At 34.1% G+C, this 22,539-nt stretch overlaps 1 protein-coding gene across 6 annotated transcripts in view; it reads left to right on the top strand.

The window, feature by feature from the left end:
• Positions 1–22,539, top strand: part of Dmxl2 (Dmx like 2) — a 168,340-nt gene that overhangs the window by 40,724 nt on the left and 105,077 nt on the right. For all 6 annotated transcript variants that reach the window (XM_071608261.1, XM_071608262.1, XM_027925960.3 and 3 more), the window contains 3 exons: positions 14,804–14,982; positions 17,259–17,442; positions 20,528–20,702. In XM_071608261.1, coding sequence (XP_071464362.1) covers positions 14,804–14,982; positions 17,259–17,442; positions 20,528–20,702 — 538 coding nt within the window. The remainder of the gene's footprint in view (positions 1–14,803; positions 14,983–17,258; positions 17,443–20,527; positions 20,703–22,539) is intronic.

The following is a 22,539-nucleotide window of genomic DNA, read 5'->3' as shown; positions in this document are numbered from 1 at the left end:
CCACATCCCCAGCTAAGGGTCTCATTGAGTTGTTTAGTGCCTTGCTTTTGCTGGGATGCTGGGATCACAGGTGTGCACCTCTGCACCTGGCTGTTTGATATTCTTGATGCTGTTATAGATGATATCATTATGCAAATATCACTTAATAATTGTTGCTGGTATATGGACGTGTGATTAATTGAAAAAAATTTTATTTTTTAGTTACAGTTGGACACAATACCTTTATTTATTTATTTTTATGTGGTGTTGAGGATCGAACCCAGGGCCTCGCATGTACTAGGTGAGCGCTCTACCGCTGAGCTACAACCCTAGCCCCTGATTAATTTTTGCATATTGGCATTATGTCCAGCAATCTTACTAAACACATTAATTCTTATAATTCCTTTGTAGATCCTTTTGGATTTTATCTATGAATAGTGAGTACTATTAGTTCATTTTTTATAACACTCATGTTTCATATTATTTTCTTTTTTTAACTGAAATATCTAGGACCTCTAGTATAGTATTGAATAAAAGTGCTGATAAAAGTTATCTTTTTCTGGGGTTGGGGTTGCATAAAAATAAAATAAAGGTATTGTGTTCACCTGTAACTAAGTAAATATTAAAAAAGAAAATAGTTATCTTTTTCTTATTTTTCATTTCAAAGAGATACCTTATACTATGTCACCATAAGTAAGTATATGTAAGGTATTTATTGTAGATATTCTTTTTCAGATAAAGGAAGTTTCCTTTTACTTGTAGTTTGTTTGTAGTTTTTTGCGGGGGGGATTGAACTCAGGGGAACTTGACCACTAAGCCACATTCCCAGCTCTATTTTGTATTTTATTTAGAGACAGGGTCTTACTGAGTTGCTTAGTGCCTCACTTATCATTATTTTTTATCTTAATCTTTTAATAAGGTGAAATACATAGACTGATTTTCAAGTGTTAAACAAACATTGGATTTCTGGAATAATCTCAACTTGATTATAGTGTATTATATTCTTGGATTCTGTTTGCTCTTTTTTTAAGATTTATGAGAGATCTATGTGTTGGAGTGAGATTTGCCCCCCCCCCCCCTTTTTTTGGTACTAGAGAATTGAACCCAGGGACGCCACTACTGAGCTACATCCCCAGCTCTTTTTACTTTTTATTTTGAGACAGGGTCTCACTAAGTTGCTTGGGGCTTGGCTAAGTTGCTGAGGGTGGCCTCGAATTTGTGATCCTCCTGCCTCAGTCTCCGTACATGCTGGGATTACAAGTGTATGCCACGACACCTGGCTTTTTCTTTTTTGAAAAGCCAATTTAATCCTTAGAGATTGTCTTTGGGGTTTTCTTGGCAGTGTGGAGGTGCTTCTGAACTGACTTTTCATAGAGCTGTTTTAAAAAAAGCTTTAGCATTTGTTTACTGTAGGTTCTTACCAGAGAAAACAGACATAATCAGAACACAGATAACGTTCTACCAACTATCTATGTCTGTTCACTTCTCTACTAGGTATCTGTATATTCTGCCTTGCCTTATTTTACCATAGATGGACTCTGTGCTTTTACATAGGGCCAATTCTTTCGCAAATATATATACTAGATCTTATTTGCTTGTTTACTTAGGGGCATCATTATTAGTTAACTCTTCTATTTTCAAATCTGTTTTCCCTTCTCTCCTAGGTCATTTAATTAGCCTGTGTTGTAAACTGAATGTTTGTAACTCCCCAAATTCATACACTGAAGTTCTAACCCCCAGTTTGATGGTGTTAGGAAATGGAGACTTTGGGAGGTACTTTGGGTTAGATGAGGTCACAAGAATGGATGTGTTAGGATTAGTGCCCTTACAAGAAGAGATAAGCAAGCTTGCTTTTTCTGCCATGTGAGGGTACAGTGAGAGGATGGTCACCTACAAGACAGGAAGAGAGCCCTCACCAGAACCCAACCAGGCTGACACCCTGATCTTGGACTCTTAGCTTCCAGAGCTATGAGGAAATAACTTTTTGTTGCTTAAGCCACCCAGTGTTTCTTTTTTTGTCTGTTTGTTTGTTTTTTGTTATGGCAGCCCAAGCTGACTCATACAGCGTGGTATACCAAATGTGCTATAATCGTGTTCATTGTAGAATAAGTAAATAACAATAACTCGTGGCTTTCCCTCCCAGCTTCTGCCACAGTTCCCTGTCTTCCTTGTAAAATCTAGAAAGTGCTGCTGTCTGCTTGTGTTTCTCCTCATTTTCAGTTGAGCCCTCCCACCATCACTTCTCTGAAACTGTCCTCAAGAGACTTCCTATTACTGAATCCTGTGGTTAATTCTTACTAAACCTATCAGCATAATTTAACTTGGTTGGTTATTTCCACCTTCTTTTAAAGCCTTACTTTTGTTTAGAGAAGTTTTAGATTCCTAGCAAAATTGAAAGGAAGGTATAGAGAAATCTTATATACGCTCCACTCCCAAACATGCATAGCTTTTCTCACTAACAGCATCTCCAAATAGAGTGGTACATTTGTTGTTAATGATGCACCTACATTGATGAATCATTACCACTTAAAGTCAGTACTTATATTACACTCTTGGTGTATACATTCTGTGGGTTTGGAAAACTATAATGACATATATCTATTACAATGTCATATTGAATATTTTCACTGCCCGAGAAATCCTGTGTTCCTCTTTTTAATTGTGGCTGCCTTTCCTGTTTTTTTGGTGTCACAGTCTCTCTCTATTTTTAAATGTTGGGGTACCTAGGACTCATTTCTTGGACCTCTCCTCTCTCTATACTCTTTATTCTTAGAGATCTTGTCTTATGGTTTCAGATGCCACTTAATTGCCATTTTTATATGCTGATGACATTCAAATTTGTATCTTTTGGCTGTATTTCTCCTCTAATTTTCACTCCCCTCACCTTGAATTATTCCTCTGATGGCTCTAACTTCAGAATATATCTACATTCTGCTCACTTTGACATTATAATCTGTTTGAAGTCATCATTTATCACTCATATATTTTGTTTTTAAATATATTGTAGTTGTCAGTGGACCTTTATTTTATTTATTGATACATGGTGGTGAGAATCGAACTCAGTGCCTCACATATGCTAGGCAAGCGCTCTGCCACTGAGCCACAACCCCAGCCCTTATCACTTGTATTTTTACATTATTTAAAAAAAATTTTTTTTGGTGGTGGTACTGGGGATTGACACCTGGAATGCTCTATCATTAAGCTATATCCCCATTCCTTTTTATTTTGTATTTTGAGACAGAGTCTCAGTAGGTTGTCCAGGGTGGCCTCAATCTTATGATTCTTCTGCCTCAGCTTCCTGAGTCACTAGGATTATATGTGTTCACCATTGTGCTTGGCTTATATATTAAAATTTTCATTACAATATTTTTCCAGTTTTTGCTTTCTTCCTGTAATTTCAAACCGACTGGTGGAGTAATCTTTTAAAAATGGAAGTCAGATCATGTCACTCTTCTGTTAAAAACCGTCAAAAGATTTCTCATTTTATTTCTGAAAATCCTGAGTCTTCATGATGGCCTCTCAGGCCTTATATGTACTAGGTCCCCCATCACACATTTGACCATATCTCTGGTTATTTTCTCCCTTGTATGCTGGACTCCATTCAAACCTCATTGTTGTCCCTAAACAGGGTAAGGATGTTCCCATCTCAGAGTTTTAAACTTGTTGTTCTCTTGGCTTATAAAACTCTTTCCTCAGAGATCAGCATTGCTTTCCCCCGTTAATTATCACCTGAGCGTGGTTCTCCCTAAGCACCTCTTTTAAAATTTTACTGTACCTTACTCTGCTCTATTCTTTTTGCTTGTCTTAATTTTACTCATAACATTTATAGGTAGGAGTCTTTATTAGTTTTCTTTTATCGTGTAACAAATGACCACAAACTTAGCAATTTAAAATCAAACGTCAGGCTGGGGCTGTAGCTCAGCGGCAGAGTGCTTGCCTTGCATGCATGGGGCACTGGATTCGATCTTCAGCACCACATAAAAATAAACAAATAAAATAAAGGCATGCTGTCCATCTACAACTACAAAAAAACCCACCAAAACCCAAAAAACCAAAAACCAAAACAAAACAAAAAAACCCTACCCAAATGTCTATTAGCTCCTGTAGATTAGGAGTCCTGGATGGTTTATCTAGAAGCTTCTGATCAGGGAGGATCGGAAAGGTAAATAAAAATGTCAGGGCTGAGTTTTCATCTGGAGGCTTGACTAGGATATAATTAATTTTCAAGCTCACTCAGGTTTTTGTTGGAATTTATTTCTGTGCAGCTGCATGACTAAGGGGTTTGCTTTTTGACTACTGTTTGCTGAAGACCTCTCCCAGACCCTAGAGGCCTCTCCCAGACTCTAGAGGTTGCCTGTAGTTCTTTGCCATGTGTGCTCCTTTTTGCTTCCCCTCCTAAATAATAGAGCTACCTAAACAACCTTGCTAAGCAGAAATCAAGGAGCCTAAGGGAAAAAGAAAAAATAAATACAGCTAAAATAAGTGGGAAGGGAAAAAACTTAAACTGGATTTAAAAAATAAAACCCTGAGAATTTTGATAAGCCAGTTCAATCATCTTCAAATTAAAAAAAATCCTTAATATGCAGAGATTCACAAAGAATTTTTCTTGATGTCCAAGAAGCATGGCCCAATAAAGGAAAACTTTTCAGAATCACAGGAAAAATAGTTTGAAAAATAAAAATAGATTGTACTGTCATGTGTAACTAAAAAGACCAAATAAAAATAAAAAAGAAAAAAAAGTTTGAAAAATCATGTAATTCATGCTTTTGATCTCTTAAATTATCAAAGTTAAATTACCTTTAACTTTGGATTTTTAACAGTTAGTGCCCCATTACTTTTAAAATTTAACCATGAAAGATAATTCAGATTTTTTAAAACTCATATTTCTTAAGATTAGCATAAGTGAATACTTAGGATAGTCAGTCATTCCTTTGACTTAATGAGACCATTTTGGTGAAGTCTTGAATGATTTAATTGAACCAATTCAGAATGATCAGAGAGCTGCTCTAGATTCCTATTGGAATGTAGCTTTATAATATTCCCAGTTAGTCATTGCTTTGATATCAGCTTGCGTATTGTGCATACTATGTATTTAGAACACATTTTCCTGTTATCCCCTTTGAAATATCATTAATGGCATTATGATTATGGGCAGGTAATATATATACTTTTATTTGAGACATGTACTGTATTTTATTTTTTTCAGCTTTCCCCCCCATAGCTTTATTGAGGTAAAATTGAAGTATAATAAAATGCACATATTTGAAGTGTATGCAGTTTGATCAGTTTTGGCATGTATGTAACTAATACAATCAATATAAAAAGCATTTCCATTACTTTTTTAAAATTTGAAATCATGCAGACTGTGTTTCCTGTATGATTTATTACATTAGAAATCAATCACCTTAAGATATACAGAACCCCACCCCCACATGTCAGCTATTTCAAAATTAAATGCCACACTTATAAATATCTCAGAGGTCAAGGAAGAAAGCATAAGGAAAGTAAATAAAAAGTGCTTTGAACTAAGTGAATATAAAAGCTTAAAATATCAGGATCTCTGGGATGAAACACTAAAACGAACATTTATAACTTAAAGTACTTGTATCAGAAAGAAGCTAGGAAATTTTATTTTCATATTACGTAGTAGAGGGCTTGGGATATAGCTCAGTTGGTGGAGTGCTTGCCTTCCATGCACAAGGCCCTGGGTTTAATCCCCAGCACCCCCCCCCCCCCCAAAAAAAAAAGTAGTAGGAAGGAAAAACTAAGATTTAGGAGCAGAAATATATGAAACAGATAAGAAATAATACAGCTAAAATTTGATAAAAATCAAACAAATCTAATCAAGAAAAGAGCAAGAACACAAAAATTAATATCAATGGAAAGGGAGCTATCAGAATAATTCTACAGGTGCTAAAAATATATTAAGGTAATATTCCAATTGTATGCTGACATATGTGACAGCTTACATAACATGATTTATATTAGAGAAGGATCTGTGTGCTGCTGAGAAGAAAGTGTATTCAGTCATTGATGGATGAAATATGCTATGTATGTCTATTAAGTCTAAATTATCAATTGTATTTTCTTACTTCTATAGCTTCTTTATTTAGTTTTTGTTTGGAGGATCTATCCAGTGGTGACAGAGGCATGTTAAAGTTATCCAGTATTATTGTGTTGTGGTCTATTTGATTCTTTTTTTCTCTTTTTCAATTTTTTATTTGTAGAACAAATAGTTGTACATGACTGCAGAATGCATTTCAATTCATCATACATAAATGGAGTGCAATATTTTTATTCTCCGGTTGTACATGGTGTAGAGATGTACCATTCATGCAATCATACATGTACCTAGGGTAATGATGTTGATCTCATTCCACCATCTTTCCTATCCTCATAACCCCTCCTCACCCTTCCCTTTGCCCAATCCAAAGCTCCTCCATTCTTCCCATGCCTGCACCCCCCATCATAGAAAACATTTGGCATTTGTTTTTTTGGAATTGGCTTACTTTGCTTAGCATGATATTCTCCAACTCCATCCGTTTACCAGAATGCCATAATTTTATTCTCTTTTAATGCTGAGTACTATTTCATTGTGTATATATACCATGGTTTCTTTATCCATTCATCTATTGGTGGATGATGGTCAGTTCCATAGTTTAGCTGTTGTGAATTCAGCTGCTGTAAACATTGGTGTGGCTATGTCATTATAGTATACTGATTTTAAGTCCTTTGGATATAGACCAAAAAATGAGGAGGTTTGTTTGATGTATGTAGATGCTCCATTGTTTGGGGCATAAATTTACGATTGTTATGTCTTGATGTATAATTTCCTTAAGCAGTATGAAATGGCTTTCTTTGTCCCTTCTGATTAATTTTGGCTTAAAGTCCACTTTATCTGATATGATGGTAGAAACTGCTGATTGTTTATGTGATCCATGTGAGTGATATGTTTTTTTCCCACACTCTCACCTTCAGTCTGTGGATATCTTTGATAGTTGTTCTTATCATGATAGTCTCTTCCTCATTTCTCTTTCTCTTTGTGTGTGTGTATATGTGTGTGTGTAAAAGAATTGATAGTACATTTTTGGAGGAAAACTATTAGGTAAGTCTTTTTCAGACAGCATATTGTTGGGTCTTTTTTTTTTTCCTTCAAACTTTATTGTATCTTTTTTGAATGTCTTTATTTTTATTTATTTATTTTTATGTGGTGCTGAGGATCAAACCCAGTGCTTACACATGCCAGGCAAGCGCTCTACCACTGAGCTACACCTTCATCCCCAGGTCTTGTTTTTTAATCCAATCTGCCAGTCTGTGTCTTTTGATTAATGAATTTAGGCCATCAATGTTCAAGGCTATTATTGAGATATGATTGGTATTCCCATTTATTTGTGTTTATTTCTAGTTTTTAATTTGAATTTAGTTTTTCATTTGATTGACTATTTCTTTAGTGTAGTTCCTTCCTTTGCTGGTTTTCACTTTTTTTCCCCCATTTCATCTTCATGGGATATTTTGTTGAGATTGTTCTGTAGTGCAGGCTTTCTAGTTTAGAATTCTTTTAACTTTTTAAAACATGTATTTTAATATGTATATTGTTTAATGTATTTTATCATGGAACTGACCAAAGAAAAGATATTTCAGAATTCTCTAGGATTGGGGCTCGGTGGCAGATCCCTGGGTTTTGATACCTAGTACACATTCCTCCTCTGCCCTCTATCCCCCAAACTAGTCACCTATACTTGTAAGATGTATGAGAATCTTTGATAGTTGTTCCTACATCATGATAGTCTCTCCCTCATTTCTCTTTCTTTATAGATGTGTGTGTGTGTGTGTGTGTGTGTGTGTGTGTGTGTGTGTAAGAGAACTGATAGTACATTTTTGGAGGAAAAACTAATTTGGAATTGTACCTGAAATTAACCTTAATTCCCACGTGTGTGTGTGTAAGAGAATTGATAGTACATTTTTGGAGGAAAAACTAATTTGGAATTGTACCTGAAATTAACCTTAATTCCCACATATAACAAATATTCTTTTGAATTTTGCCACATATCCTGAACTGTTCATGATGAATATGACAGGTAAGGTTCCTGTCCTTGTAAAAATTACCTTCTAATGAGAAAAGAAAGACAGGAAAAACATCAAGTATTAAAGAGTAGTATCCAGGAAATTAAGACAGGATGATGTAGTAGTGCAACTGGGTTTCTGTTAGAATAGACAGTCTTTATAGGAAGGTTTTTTGTTCAGGGAACATCAAGTATGAAAAGTATGAATTATCTGAGGTTGAAATTAGCAGGGATTTTTTTTCGGGGGCAGAGGGAGTACTGGGGATTGAACCCAGATGTGTTTTATCACTGAGCTATATCCTTAGTCCTACTAAGTTGCTGAGGCTGGCCTTAAGTTTGAGATCTTCCTGCCTCAGCCTCTTCTGCTGCTGGGATGATAGGTGTGTTCCATTATGCCTAGCAGGAATAAGCGGAGATTATTGCAGAACAACAGAATGTTATAGTGGCTAGAAGAGAATTTAAGATACATCCAGGTTAAGATGTCAAATAGGAAGGTTCTTTTTCAGAGAGACAGGAGTTTGCTGGAAAAGTCAAGATTAGAGATGTGGAGTTTGAATTCATGAGCAAAAGGTGGTGTTTAAAGTTACAGGCCCGGTGAAATTAACTAGAGAGACAGTTTATAATAGAGAATGGGACTCAGGATCAAATCCTTCAAGCGTTAAGTAGGAAAAAAGGGGGAGAAGCCTACAAAGAATTCTGAGAAAGAGTGGCCGTGCAGTAGAAAGAAAACTAGGAAAATGTGATATTAGAGAAGTCAAGAAATACAAAAGTTGGGCTGGGGATGTGGCTTAAGCGGTAGCGCGCTCGCCTGGCATGCGTTCGGCCCGGGTTCAATCCTTAGCACCACATACAAATAAAGATGTTGTGTCTGCCGAGAACTAAAAAATAAATATTAAAAAAAAAAATTATCTCTCTCTCTCTCTTTAAAAAAAAAAAAATACAAAAGTCAAGAAATACAAAAGCCAGGGTTGTGGCTCAGTGGTAGAGTGCTTGCCTAGCGTGTGTGAAGCACTGGGTTTGATCCCCAGCATCACATAAAAATAAAACAAAATAAATGTATTGTGTCCATCTAAAACTAAAAAAATATATATTTAAACAAAGAAGAAATACAAAAGACTCAAGAAGGAGGAATAGTCAAATCTATCAAATGGCTTAGAACACATGATAGAACAGTTTGAATGTGTGTACACAGTCTAGTCCTAACAGTGCATAATTAAAATATAAGCTTAAGGAAACTCAAAATCATATGATTTTGTGATTTTAGCTATCACAAAAGAAGCTGTAGTTTTCAGAGCTAAAGTCTACTTCTCTGCCCCTCCACTTGGGTAGGACCCAAGTTAGCACCTTCTTAGATCTAGACCCTTAGTGTACTCTCTTAAATGGACCCTCCTGTAATCCACTCTTCTCACAGAAGTTAGTTGAACATACCACTCCCCTGTTCATAGTTCTTTAATGACTCATATTTTCTCATAAGATGAAGATTACAAATTCTTACCCTCATCTGTGAGGTTCTTCTGTGTAATCTGGCCCCTGTAGCTTCTTTCCACCTTAACATCTACCACAGTGATGTCCTTTCAGGGCTTTGAATTTGCTAGTCTCTTTGCTGCTTTCAAGGCCTTTAATGTTCCATTCTCTCTGTTTAGGGAACACTCATCCTTCCCTGTTCATCTTCTAAGCATTCTCCCATTCTTTTTTTTTGTACTGGGGATTGAACCCAAGAATGCTTTCCACTGAGCTATATATCCTCAGCCCCTGCTCTCTTTTTTAAAATTTTGAAACAGGGTCTTGCTGAGTTGCTTAAGGCTTTGCTAAGTTGCTGAGACTGGCCTCGAACTCGCCATCTTCCTGGTTCAGCCCTCCAGTTAACTAGAGATTATAGGTGTGCACCACTGGCTGTGTCCTTCCATTCTTGATGTAACCTCTGACTGTGGTAGGCCGCCATGTCATGTGACCAGCGTTTTTCCTCTCCTGATTGGTTGAGGCACTGTCGGTCACTTTCAGTGATCTGGCCACTTTTAAGTGGCTGTAGATGATAGCCTAGCCCCGATTTTGAGATTAGTAAAAAAAAAATGTAGCAAATGTTTGTTCCTTATGCATAGGCGTGTCTTCCTACAGCTCCATGGGTTGAGCTATGCTCACCTGTTCCTTTGTGATATTAATCCTTTGCCCTGTTTGAGATAGAATGTTCCATGGAAACGCCCTTTGTGTGTCCCCTTCTCTTACTCTGCCCTTGGGTGTGGCCTTCCTAGATGTCAGTCAACCTGCTGACAGCAGACATCATGAAGCTAGACTCAGCCCCCTGAAACCTGACTCCTTGCCTCATTTGAATGGCTTTTCCTCAATAAAAGGGGTCAGCACAGGCTTGCGCTCTCTATTTTTCTGCGGACCCTTAAGGTCAGAGGAGCCATCACAGGACCCCCAAAGAAAAAGGTATCTCGTCTCTTATGTGGTTATTTTGGGCAGCCCAGTTCCTCTGGAGTGATCCTGAGTGTTTTAGTCATGAAGAATGCGACATCTGACCTCCCAGATGGGGTCAAATCTCCCAATTAAATGATTTCCTAGTTCCCTCTATTTTTTATCTGTAGAATTTATTTCATTTATAAATGAAATGATAATGTGTGTCCCTATTAAGTGTTGTCTTTCCTTCTAAAAAATATATTTTATTGTCCCTGTCTCCATCCCTGCCCCAACTGTATCTCTAGCAGTTCAGCCTGCATTTAATAAATATTTGTTGTCTGAATGAATCTTGTAACTTATTCTGTAGTTGTACAGGTAGTTAATACCATACCATTATTACCCATTTGTGTACTACAGATTGATTTTGATTTGAAGTAAAAAAAATGGCCTGAAAACCTTTGAATTTCCTAGGGTGACATTTGGCTCTTTAATAAATCTGTATCTGGATGTGAACAAATGCAGTAAAATAATTGGTTCTTATGAAATATATTTTAAAAGGCATGTAATTGGATTGAATTATAAGTACGTTTGGGATGGGGAGTGTATTTCAGTGGTAGAGCCTTTGCCTAGTATGTGCAAGGCCCTTGGTTTGATCTCTGGCACTGTCAAAAGAAAAAAAAAAGAAAAGAAAGAAAGAAAGAAAAGAATAGTATACTGATACAAATTTTGTGATTTTTACCCCTCCCTAGAAGAACTGTTAAAATACCCACAAAAAATATTGTTTATTTTCAAGATTCTTCCCTTTATGTTAATGATTTCCTTCCCATTGTTTTCATGTTTCTAATTATCTCTCTTTGCTTACCCTAATATGTGATTGTTTTCTTTAACTGTAACAACTGAGTAAACACTGGGATTATTTTAGGGTCTATGGTCTTTAGATAGAGTCCCTTAATACTTCAAAAACTACTCAAGACATGTGTAAGATAATCATTATTCATTGTCTGAACATCTGTTTGAACTCTCATCCCTAATGAATCTAAAGGATGCCTTTGTACTTCCAGCAGAGATAAATAATAATACTGAAAGCACATTCCTCTTAAATGGAGCAATTAGGCTTTAAGCTTCTTAATGTGGTTTCCCTCCAGTTTGTGTACTCCAGTATCTTCTTTGAATTTTTATTGCACATAGACTTAGAAGTAGATCATGGAGCATTTTTTTTTCATTGTTTAAGTCATCTTGCTCTAGGCATCTTATGTTCAGTTCTCTTAAGAGCTAAGTATTTCATAATTCTTATGGAAAGATAAGAATCCTTCATTGGTAAGAATCCTCTGAGGGTTAAACAAATGTGTCTTGGGTTTAAAAAGTTTATTTCCTCATGATTTTGAAAAGATAGCACATCTAATTAAGATTCTCTTGATAAAAAGAACAGAAATTAACTTCAGAATGTTGGGCAGTTTTTGCTACCCCCCATCTGTTTTGCTTCTGTTAATAAAGCTAAGTTTGTCTAACTTCATAAAACAGATGGTAACCATGTGGATCTCTCACTAGAAGGCATTTTCTACCACCTCTGCTAGACATGATAGGATTTCAATTTAGGAGTTATGGGACCCAAATCCAATTACTTTCAGAATTTTTGGTACTATAGTTCATTGAATACTTTTGTTGATATGGTCCAATTAAAAAAAATAAATGTGGGGAGTTATATTTTTCTTGGGGTTAAGAGTATTTGGAATTTTTTTTCTGAGCTTAAAATAAAATCTTACTTATTAAAGAACTGTTTCCACAACTCGTATCTGACTAAATCTTTTTTTTTTTGTCATTTATTTTTAAAAATTATTTATTTATTTATTTAATTTTTAAAATTTTTTTTTTATTGGTTGTTCAAAACATTACAAAGCTCTTGACATATCATATTTCATACATTTGATTCAAGTGGGTTATGAACTCCCATTTTTACCCAGTATACAGATTGACTAAATCTTTAGTTCAAGAATTGGTTTCTTTAGTATATTTGCTAGGAAGTGTTCTTGAAATTCTGTTTGTTTATGTTCATAAAGTTCTCTGAACATTTTATATGTAACAATTTGGTTAATTTGTAAACATTTTCAGGTAATTTAAAATGTTCTGATTTCTTTATTAGAAGATTATGTCTTTGAGTGAAAACCTGAGCTTTCCAAGACCTAGAGTGAGATTTGAGGGGGGTGATTTGGCAGGAAAGAGGATAGGGCCACAGGTTTTCCAGAAGCTTTTCTTATGAGAATGCTGTTCCCAGATTCAGTGTTTCATTTATTTAAGAATTGACATACCAACCTCTTTTCCCATTTCAAAATGGAAATCTTTCGTATTTTTAGCATAGGATGGATTTAATATAAAAATGTGGAAAATGAAGTTTTCCTGCCATAGTATGTAACCCCCAATTAAAAAAAGGATTATTATTTTCTATTTAATATATATCTTTACAAACTTTTTAATGCCTTTGCAAGTAATACAGTCTCAAATTAGGTCATGTTCTTAAAACTTAATTTCTTTCACTGGATGCTTCAACCATTAGAGACATTTCTTTATTCATATAATCATTAAAAGCTGTGTATTTCCTTTAACCACTGTTACGTAACTGCAACTCCCATGTATTGTTATGTTGTGCTTCATTTTCATTTAGTTGAACTTATTTCATTTAGTTCTAATATTTCAACATATTAAAAATATTCCTTATGAATTAGAAGAAGTATTTAGTTTTTAAATATCTGGGAATTTTTAAAGATCTCTTTCTGTTATGGAATACTCATTTAATTCTGTTGTGGTTTTAGAGTTTCAGGCAGTAACATGAAAGTGGGGCTGCTTCATTTGAGGGAGAGTCCGTGGAAATGGGAGAAGGTACTAGAGTACCACCTGCTTGTGGAGTTTTTTTCCTTTGTCACTTCTGGGGCGGTTTCAGGTACAACTAGGGTTTTTGAGGTACATAGTCTGTAAATTGGTTACTAGAAAATGATGCTAAGATGAGGAAGATAACATAGAGGAAAACACCTGGTACAATGTTAGGTGATTGTTTCAAAGTAGGTACTGAAAAAGCTTTATTGTATGATTAAAATATCCAAACAAGTGAGACATTAATAGAAACATAACATTTCTTTAATGCAGTATAAATTGAGACTACCAGGGGAGGAAAAAACATACATTTGCCTAACCCAGATGAAAATATTTGAATCTATATATGCTTTTCAGAAATATTTAATTCCAGTGTTTCTTAAGAGGTTGATATTTTTGTATAAATGATGATATCTATTATTTTCTTTAATGTACTTTTCACTGTCCAGGATAAAGTATTGTAAAGCAGGTAGTTTCTATTAAAGAAGATACAATTACTTAGGTCTATAACAAAATAGTCAGAACTAAGTAAAATGATAAAATTAATACCTATACCTGTAAATATTTTAAATAGGTATAGAAATGATTCTTGACAGCTTCCTGAATAATTTCTCATCATTTAGAGTAGGGATCAGAAAACTATTGGCCTATGCAATAAGAATATTTTTTACATTTTAAAGAGTTGTAAGAATAAAACAAAGAATAATCTGTTTTGCACATGTAGTGACCCACAAAACCTAACTTATTTATTGTCTGTCTGGCCCTTTAGAGAAAAAGCTTTCTGATTCCTAATTTAGAGCAGAAAGTAATTCGTATTTAAGAATTTCACCCTTCACCTGCCTCTAAGGTGTCTTTGAACATGAAAGATTTGGATTTGGAGAAGTCTGGAGCCAACTTGCTCTCTTATGCTCAGAATCAATTATCCCACATAGAAAGAAAAACCAACAAAACAGTTTCACCTTTTGAGAATTCAAAAAGGAAAGGATGATAATAGTGACTGATAAGATAACATGGCATATTTCTTAGCCATTTTGAACTTATCTAAGAAGATACCATCAAAATCTTTTCAGTGACCCATGGATCTTGAAATATGAAAAATTGGTATCAGTCTCTATTTCAAAAACTCCATTAAGGGTTGGGGTTGTGGCTCAGTGGTAGAATGCTCGTCTAGCATGCACAAGGCACCGGATTCAATCCTCAGCACCACATAAATGTAAAATAAAGATATTGTATCCACCTAAAGCTTAAGAATAAATATTTTAAAACAACTCCGTTATGCAGAGAAGATTGCTAATGAACACATTGTTCCTTTGTTTTTCAAGAATTGTGTTCTTTAGATCATTTTAGGTTTGTTTTTATATAATACATAGGTTTACACATTAGTTTTTAGATCTATCTTTAGTTTTTAGAGATGTCTTAAGTTTTTAAAGTTTATGCTTCTTAAATTTTGATTTGTGTATGTGCAAATTAATTTTATATTGATGTCTGATATTTTGCAGGATGACTGTCTTTTGAAAGTATGGTATCCTATGACTGGTTGGAAGTCTTCAATTATTCCTCAGGATCACCATGAAGTGAAAAGGAAACAGACTTCTACTCAATTTTCCTTTGTTTATTTGGCACATCCCCGGGCAGTGACAGGTTTTTCATGGCGTAAAACTAGCAAGTATATGCCCAGGTTAGATAAATTTAACATATTTTTATATGTTTATAAACATAATGAAAATAAAATCCTTTTACTGTGCTGACATGGTTGCTCAACAGAATAGACACTGGAGTCAAGCTGTCTCAGTTCAGGGCCTGCTATTATCACTAGCTTTATGAGCTTGTGACTTTATGCTTTTGAGCTCTTTATGCTTCAGTTTTTCTTTCTGTTGGATAAATTTAGTTTATCTAAAAACTAAATTTATCTCTGAGATACCACCTCAGAGAGTTATTGTGAGACGAAATGTGTTTGTGTGTGTGAAGTACCTAGTATGTGCCTGGGAAATGTTAGCTGGTATTGTGAGTAGTAACTGTCATACTCGAAGATTCTAAGATTTATATGAAAGTAGTAGGAAAACACACAATGAGGGCAAATAAAGCATAGTAATAAGCTGTCAATAATACATGTGGTGATAACGTATGCAGTGAATAAAATGTATTTTTTTAATTTTAAATTTTATTTTATCTTAGGGCTATCAACAGAACTTTCTCAGAGAATTTTTCTTATAGGGGGCTTTACTAGGAATTGAACTCAGGAGTACTTTACCACTGAACCACATCCTCAGCCCTTTTTATTTTTATTTTTGAGACATAGTCTCACTAAGTTACTTAAGGCCTCTATGAGTTGCTGAGGTTGGCCTTAAACTTGCAATCCTACTGCCTCAGCCTCCTGAGTTGTTGGAATTACAGGCATGTGCCACCATGCTCAGCCTTTTCAAAGAATTTTTTTATTGTTGTTGATATTCCACTGTAAATATCTGTTTTTTTTCCCCTAATGTCAATCAGAAGATGCTGCCTTTTTTTTTTTTTTTTGAGATGATGTCTTGCTGTGCTACCCAAGCTGGTCTTGAACTTCTGGGCTCCAGTGATTCTCCTGACTCAGACTCCCAAGTGCTGGGATTATAGGTTTATAACACCACGCCAGGATTCAAAGTATTTTCTATTACATCAATGCTCAATATCCATGGGACGTTGTTTCTGGGACCTCTCACAGATACTAAAATCTGTATATGCTCAAGTACTTTATATAAAATGGTATAAATTTTTCATCTAACCTACATAATCTTCCTATATACTTTAAACCATCTCTAGATTACTTATAATATCTAGTACAATGCAAATGCTATGTAAATAGTTTGTTATACTCTATAATTTAAGGACTAAGGACAGGAAAAATGTCTGTACATACTCAGTACAGATGCAGTTTTTTCTTCCACAAATATTTCCAATCTGCTGTTGAAAATCCATAGATACAGATTCATGGACATGAAGGGCCAACTGTGTAAATTTTCTCTTATTGTTTTGACATCTCTTAAAGGTACTTATAAAATTAGTTACAAAACAAGTTATACAGATGATTCTTGTATTGTATATACAGATCTAAGAAAGCTGTTTGACATTCAGAATCTTACATAGACATTTGTTTCCTCCATGAAGGAGGGTTTTTTCACTTGCTGAATGAGAATAGCATACATTATAGAGATGCTTAGGAAAAGAAAACAAGGGGAATGTATACATTTTTGGACTTCAAATTTAAAGATTTTTCTATTTAAATTATTCACATATCTTGAAGACACTTGTAATATACTTTTTTGACTGAACTAGATTCTGTATAAACATTTTTTGAAAGGAAAATAATTTTTTCTCTCACAGTAAGCAGTTACTTCAACTGCTTGGTGCTATGATGTTTTTACTGAATTTAATAGACATTGGTTTATAGTTTGTAATAATAATTTACAGTTTTATTATGAAGATGCTTATTTGCTTGCCTATTTATAGTTGCTTGAATTATAAGAAGTATGATGCAAAATAAAACTTCTGCCATAAGGCAGATTACTTAATTACATTTAATGGTCTTTTATTATAATCATTCTGTAACTTACAAGGGTTTCTTTTGATGTTCTGTTTCAAAAATAATATTCCTTGAGAGAGAGAGAAAGAGAGAGAGAGTGTGTGTGTGAGTGTGTGTGTGTGTGTGTGTGTGTGTGTGTTTACTGGGGCTTCAGAGTCTGGTTTTCAAGCTGCACATATGTAATCAGACCTTAATTTCTATTGCTTTTATCAAGAGCACTTCCCAGTTTTTATGATTGTACAGTGATATAGGATTTTAAGCTCTTTGATTGCTTTTTCCCATACAGTGTTTTATATTAATGTCATCTTCATACATGAAGAACCAAATATTAATAGCTTTTAATTGATTAATGGAATTGTTATTCATGGAAACCTTTGTTTACTTCTCTTTGATGTTAGGGGTTCTGTCTGTAATGTGCTGTTAACTTCATGCCATGATGGTGTGTGCCGGCTCTGGGCAGAAACTTTATTACCAGAAGACTGTCTTTTGGGTGAGCAGATTTGTGAGACTACTACTTCCAGCATTGCCAGCACCCTTTCTCATTCTGGAAGACAAAAAGACAGAATACAACATGCTCTTGAGGTATTGTATTATTTAAAGTGGTAAATGAATTTCAAAGATATTTTTCTGTCCCAAATTCATAAGCTAAGATGTTGTAATGATGAAATTTATAGCAATAAATTCTCATTTATTTTATGCTTGTGAGTATATATATTTTTATGCCACTGTAAAGCCAGATAGAAATAATAATGATCTCAGACATGTAGTCTAGGTAAGTCATGTAATTTTAATTTTTTATTTTGCATATCAAATATCAAAGTCTATGAAAGTAGCTAAACATGTAAAGGTTCTTGAAATTAGTTGTAATTAAAAGTGTCTGGTTTTTGTTTCATGAGGTTTAAACTTTATTTTTATTTGTCTCATTAAAAATGACCATTTGTTCCTTAAGAATAAAAATTTTGTTTTTTTAACAAAACAAGTAAATCATATCATTGCTTTATACTAAGGTTGAATATTTTGAAAATGAAATCATTGTTTTCATTTTGTAAATACAGTATGAAAAAAAGATTCTTTATAAAATATTAGATTATTTATGATATATACCATCAACTGTTGTGTCTAGTAGGGATTAATGAACAAAATGAGATATACATATATCTTATTGAAAATTATCAAAAATTTCTTAAACGTAAGTTCCTCTTTTTTTTGTGACTATTTTTATTACATAGGAATTCTTATTCACAAATTAGACTAAGAAAAGGAATGTATAATCAAACCAATTCAGTCATGCATGTTAAATATATTTTTCTTCAAAAGATTGAGATCATATAATATAGAAATGTTTTATAGCTTATTTTTATACTTAATATATTATCAGCATCTCTCTACATTACTAATTATACTTGTACATTATATATTTACAGTAATTGTTTAATAGTTGCATAATCAAAGTGGTTTTGCTAAGCAGAAATATTTTATGAGTTGAATAGTTTAAGGATATGGTCCTTTAAAATTTTATATAAAGTAGGGAAGCTATGATACTATTTGTTATTGGCCATTATTTATATGCTTTTTACAATATTCAAAGCATAAATGAAATTAAAAGTGGAAGTCAGAACAGTTCCAGTTATCTTTTGTTTTGATATTGAAATTTAGTATAAGACAGAGTCCTAAAATATTAACTTAATCTTTATATTTATTTATAATCATTTACATACATAAACTCATGTAACTTTTTTTTTTTTTTTTGGTACTGGGGATTGAGCCCAGAGGTACTTTACTACTGAGCCACATCTCCAGCACTTTTAAAATTAAAAAAAAAAAAAATTATTTTGAAACAGGGTCTTATTGAGTTGCTTAGGTCCTGGCAAAGTTGCTGAGACTGACCTTGAACTTGAAATCCTCTTGTCTCAGTCTCCCTAGTTGCTGGGATTACAGTCATGTGCCATCATGCCCAGCCACTCATGTAACATTTTATCTTCAAATTACATAAAGCCTTTGGAGACTAAAGGTTTTTAGACATCTTTGTATCATCCATGCTGCCTAATATGTTGCTCTTCAAGTGTTAAAATGAATTACTAACTGTGATATAAAATAAAACAAAAAAGATTGGTAAACATGTAACTACAGATTTGACAAACATTTCTATGTTTTAATAATGTCATTAATAATTATGTTAATAATGTTACTTAATGATGTTATTAATAATTAAAAATATATATTTTTAAAAAAGCCTGATTGACTCTATGCTATTTTGCTTTCTGATAGCCTTTTCTATAAAATTCCTGTTAGGTCTATATAACTGTATATATATTCTTTTTAAATTTCTTTTTAAAATATTTTTAGTTGTCGATGGTCCTTTATTTGATTTATTTATATGCGGTGCTGAGAATCGAACCCAGGGCCTCACACATGCTAGGCAAGTGCCTTGCCACTAAGCCACAACTCCAACCCCATGTATATATATTCTTAAATTATACTTTTTGTTACTAGGAGAAAGTACCATTGGTATTTGGTCACTTTTGCCAATATAATTTAAAATTATGATAAATGTCAGTGATCTACTGAGAATAATTTGATAAGCAGTTTGGACCAATGGAAATAAGAAATCCATAGTAGACTAGAGGCAGAGGACATACCATAGAACTGATAGTGTTTTCTATATGAAAAGGGATAAGGGTTAGAGAAATTGAAAAGGAAGATCAGATATATTACTTTAATAGAGAAATAATTGATAGCATGTTAATTTATTTAATTGAATGTGGGAAACAAAGGAAAATAATTAGAAAGCATGATATTGGGGCTGGGTTAGGTTAACAGATTAAAGAAGTACTGTGAAATGGGGTTATGATGTGAAGAAAAGATCATGTCCAAAATAGTCCACATGAGCAGGTAAGCTAGTGAAGAATTCCAGTCATACCGATCTATTTCAATTTAAATCACATAGGTCAACACTTGAATAATGAGGACTTTCCTGTCTATTCTTATCTAAGTAGGTTTTTCTTGTTATTTTAGTACCTAGTTTTCTTCTTTATATTAGAGAGAATTTAATTTGGTTGTTTAGCTCACTGTTTAGTTCTAAGGAAGAATTTTGGTAGGCAATATTCTTCCTGGTAGGAAGATTCAGTAGTTTTATTTTTACTGTTCTGATTAGGAAATACCATTTCAGTAGGTAGAGACCTACTGAAAGCAGTCTTTGAACCTCCTAATCTTAACCAGAAGTATTTGTACCTTGAATAAGTATTTCTGAGAAATTTATAAATTTATAAAAACTGTAAAGAATATATTCAAAATTGTTCTACCATAATTATGAAAGATGGGGCTGGGTTTTGGCTTAGTGGTAGAGTGCTTCCCATGGTTCAGTCCTTGGTACCACTACGACCACCACCACAAAACAAAACAAGAAAAAATAAATGAAAAAGTTTTTCTTAAAATTGTCAGGTTCTACAGGAAGGAAAGTCTTAAAATTTTTAATAACCAACAGTTATTTGGGGGTGTGGGAGTATAATCTAGTGGTAGAGTGCTAGCTGGCATCGTGAGAGACACAGTTTGATCCCCAGCACCACAAAAAAGAAGAGAAAAAAAGAAGAAGGAAAAAAAAAACTTCTTTGGTTAGCATTTATTAGACCTTCCAGAGTTGGGTTCAGCAACTATCTTTTTATTTTAGACCATTCACCATTTGAAAAATTTAAGAAAAGGACAAAGGAGATCTTCTGTTCTTGTAACTCACACTGATTTAACGCCTGACCAGATGGCAACACATGAAGTTCAGAGACACATTTCCCACCATGCCAATGCACTATGTCATTTTCATATCGCAGCAAGCATCAACCCTGCGACAGGTAAAGGGTAGTATGGTTTTATTGCTTCTAAATGTGTTGAGGTAAGGTAAAAAATTGAAAAGTGTGACTAATTTTTATAACCTATTTTTAATTTTATGTTATTATACCATGTTCCCTGTAAAAATACTTATTAATTGGAATAAGAATGTGTGTGTGTGTGTGTGTTTTAAGAATGGTAACCATTTCTTAAAGTGTATGTGTGTGTGTATATATTTAAGAATGGTAACCATTTCTTAAATTGGGTGCATTAGTCAGCTTTGCATTGCCATGACCAAAATATCTATCTGACACGAGCATCTTAGATAAGGAAGAGTTATTTTTGCCCATGGTTTCACAGTTTTCAGTCCATGGTCGGTTGGTTTCAAATCAGAAACATCATAGTGGAAGGGGTGTAGTAGAGCAAAGCTGCTCAGCTCATGGCAGCCATCAATGAGAGAGAGGGGGTAGGGAAGGAGGGTTGTGGGGGAAGGTCCCCTAGAGAAGGTAAACCCTTTCAGGGCAGGACCCCAGTGACCTACTGCCTTCAACCTGCTGCATTGGGAACCTTGTGTTAAACACGAGACTTTGGTGGACATTCAAGATCTAAACCATAACACTGGGATTTATGTAAGTCTCAGGGTATGACTTCCATAAGTGTTTTTGAGCACCTTTGTCTAGAATCTAACAAGGATTCCAAGTAAATTAGAGCTTGATTGAATCTGGAAACACAAATGGTGGTAGCCTAGTTAATTAGTAAAATTTGTATTTAATATATATGTTTTTAAAGTTATAGTATAATATCACATATAAGTGCACCACATTTCAAGCAAATACTAATTTTAAAAACATATTCACTGAGTTATTATTTGCTAAAAATAGTTTTTTATTTATAGAAATAGGATTTAGGATATGTCTTTCAAATAGTAAACTTTGCTAGTATAAGGGTTCTGCAGTGCTACTGGAACCAGGCTTGGGGGACAAAGAAATCATTATCTGATAAACCACTACCAAAAGAAAAAATTGTAAATTATGGCTCTAGATTAAATAAATTACTTTGTTGAGAAAACATAGTTCAGTGAGCAAACTAATTTTCATACAGGTTTTTGTTATAATGGTAGGCAGGGGTGGATTGCTTAAAAAATGGGGAAGATTTTTGTCTTTTATTTTGAGATTCTCTATTTTTTTTTAAATAAATCTATGTTCTCTCTCTCTCTCTCTTTCTCTCTTTTCTCTCTCTCTCTCTCTCTCTCTCTCTCTCTCTCTCACAGAACCTTTATTTTATTTATTTTTATGTGGTGCTGAGGATTGAACCCAGGACCTCGCACGTGCTAGGCGAGTGCTCTACTGCTGAGCCACAACCCTAGCCCCAAGAGATTCTCTGTATTTTATCTAGTTTTGTCTATCAGGATTTGAGAAATTATAGTAAAATGTATTGATGAACTTAATGATAAATAATGGCAGTTTATAATTATGTTTTGCTGTCACACAAAGTACACTTTAAATAGCTTCTTGGAAAATATATTTTCTGTACTAGATTATTTTTTAAGTTTAACTATTATTTATCTTTATTCTAATTAGTTATACACGATAGAAGAATGCATTTTGACACATCATACATAAATTGAGTATAACTTCTATGTAAATAAAAACTACACTGAGATTTCATCTCACTCCAGTTAGAATGGCAGTTATCAAGAATATAAGCAACAATAAATGTTGGTGAGGATGTAGGGGAAAAGTTATACTCATACATTGCTGGTGGGACTGCAAATTGGTGCAACCACTTTGGAAAGCAGTATGGTGATTCCTTGGAAAACCTGGAATGGAACCACCATTTGACCTACCTATAAACCACTCC

Source organism: Marmota flaviventris, chromosome 2, assembly GCF_047511675.1.
Source record: "Marmota flaviventris isolate mMarFla1 chromosome 2, mMarFla1.hap1, whole genome shotgun sequence".
Lineage (NCBI taxonomy): Eukaryota > Metazoa > Chordata > Mammalia > Rodentia > Sciuridae > Marmota > Marmota flaviventris.
This window is presented reverse-complemented; position numbering and strand designations above follow the sequence as displayed.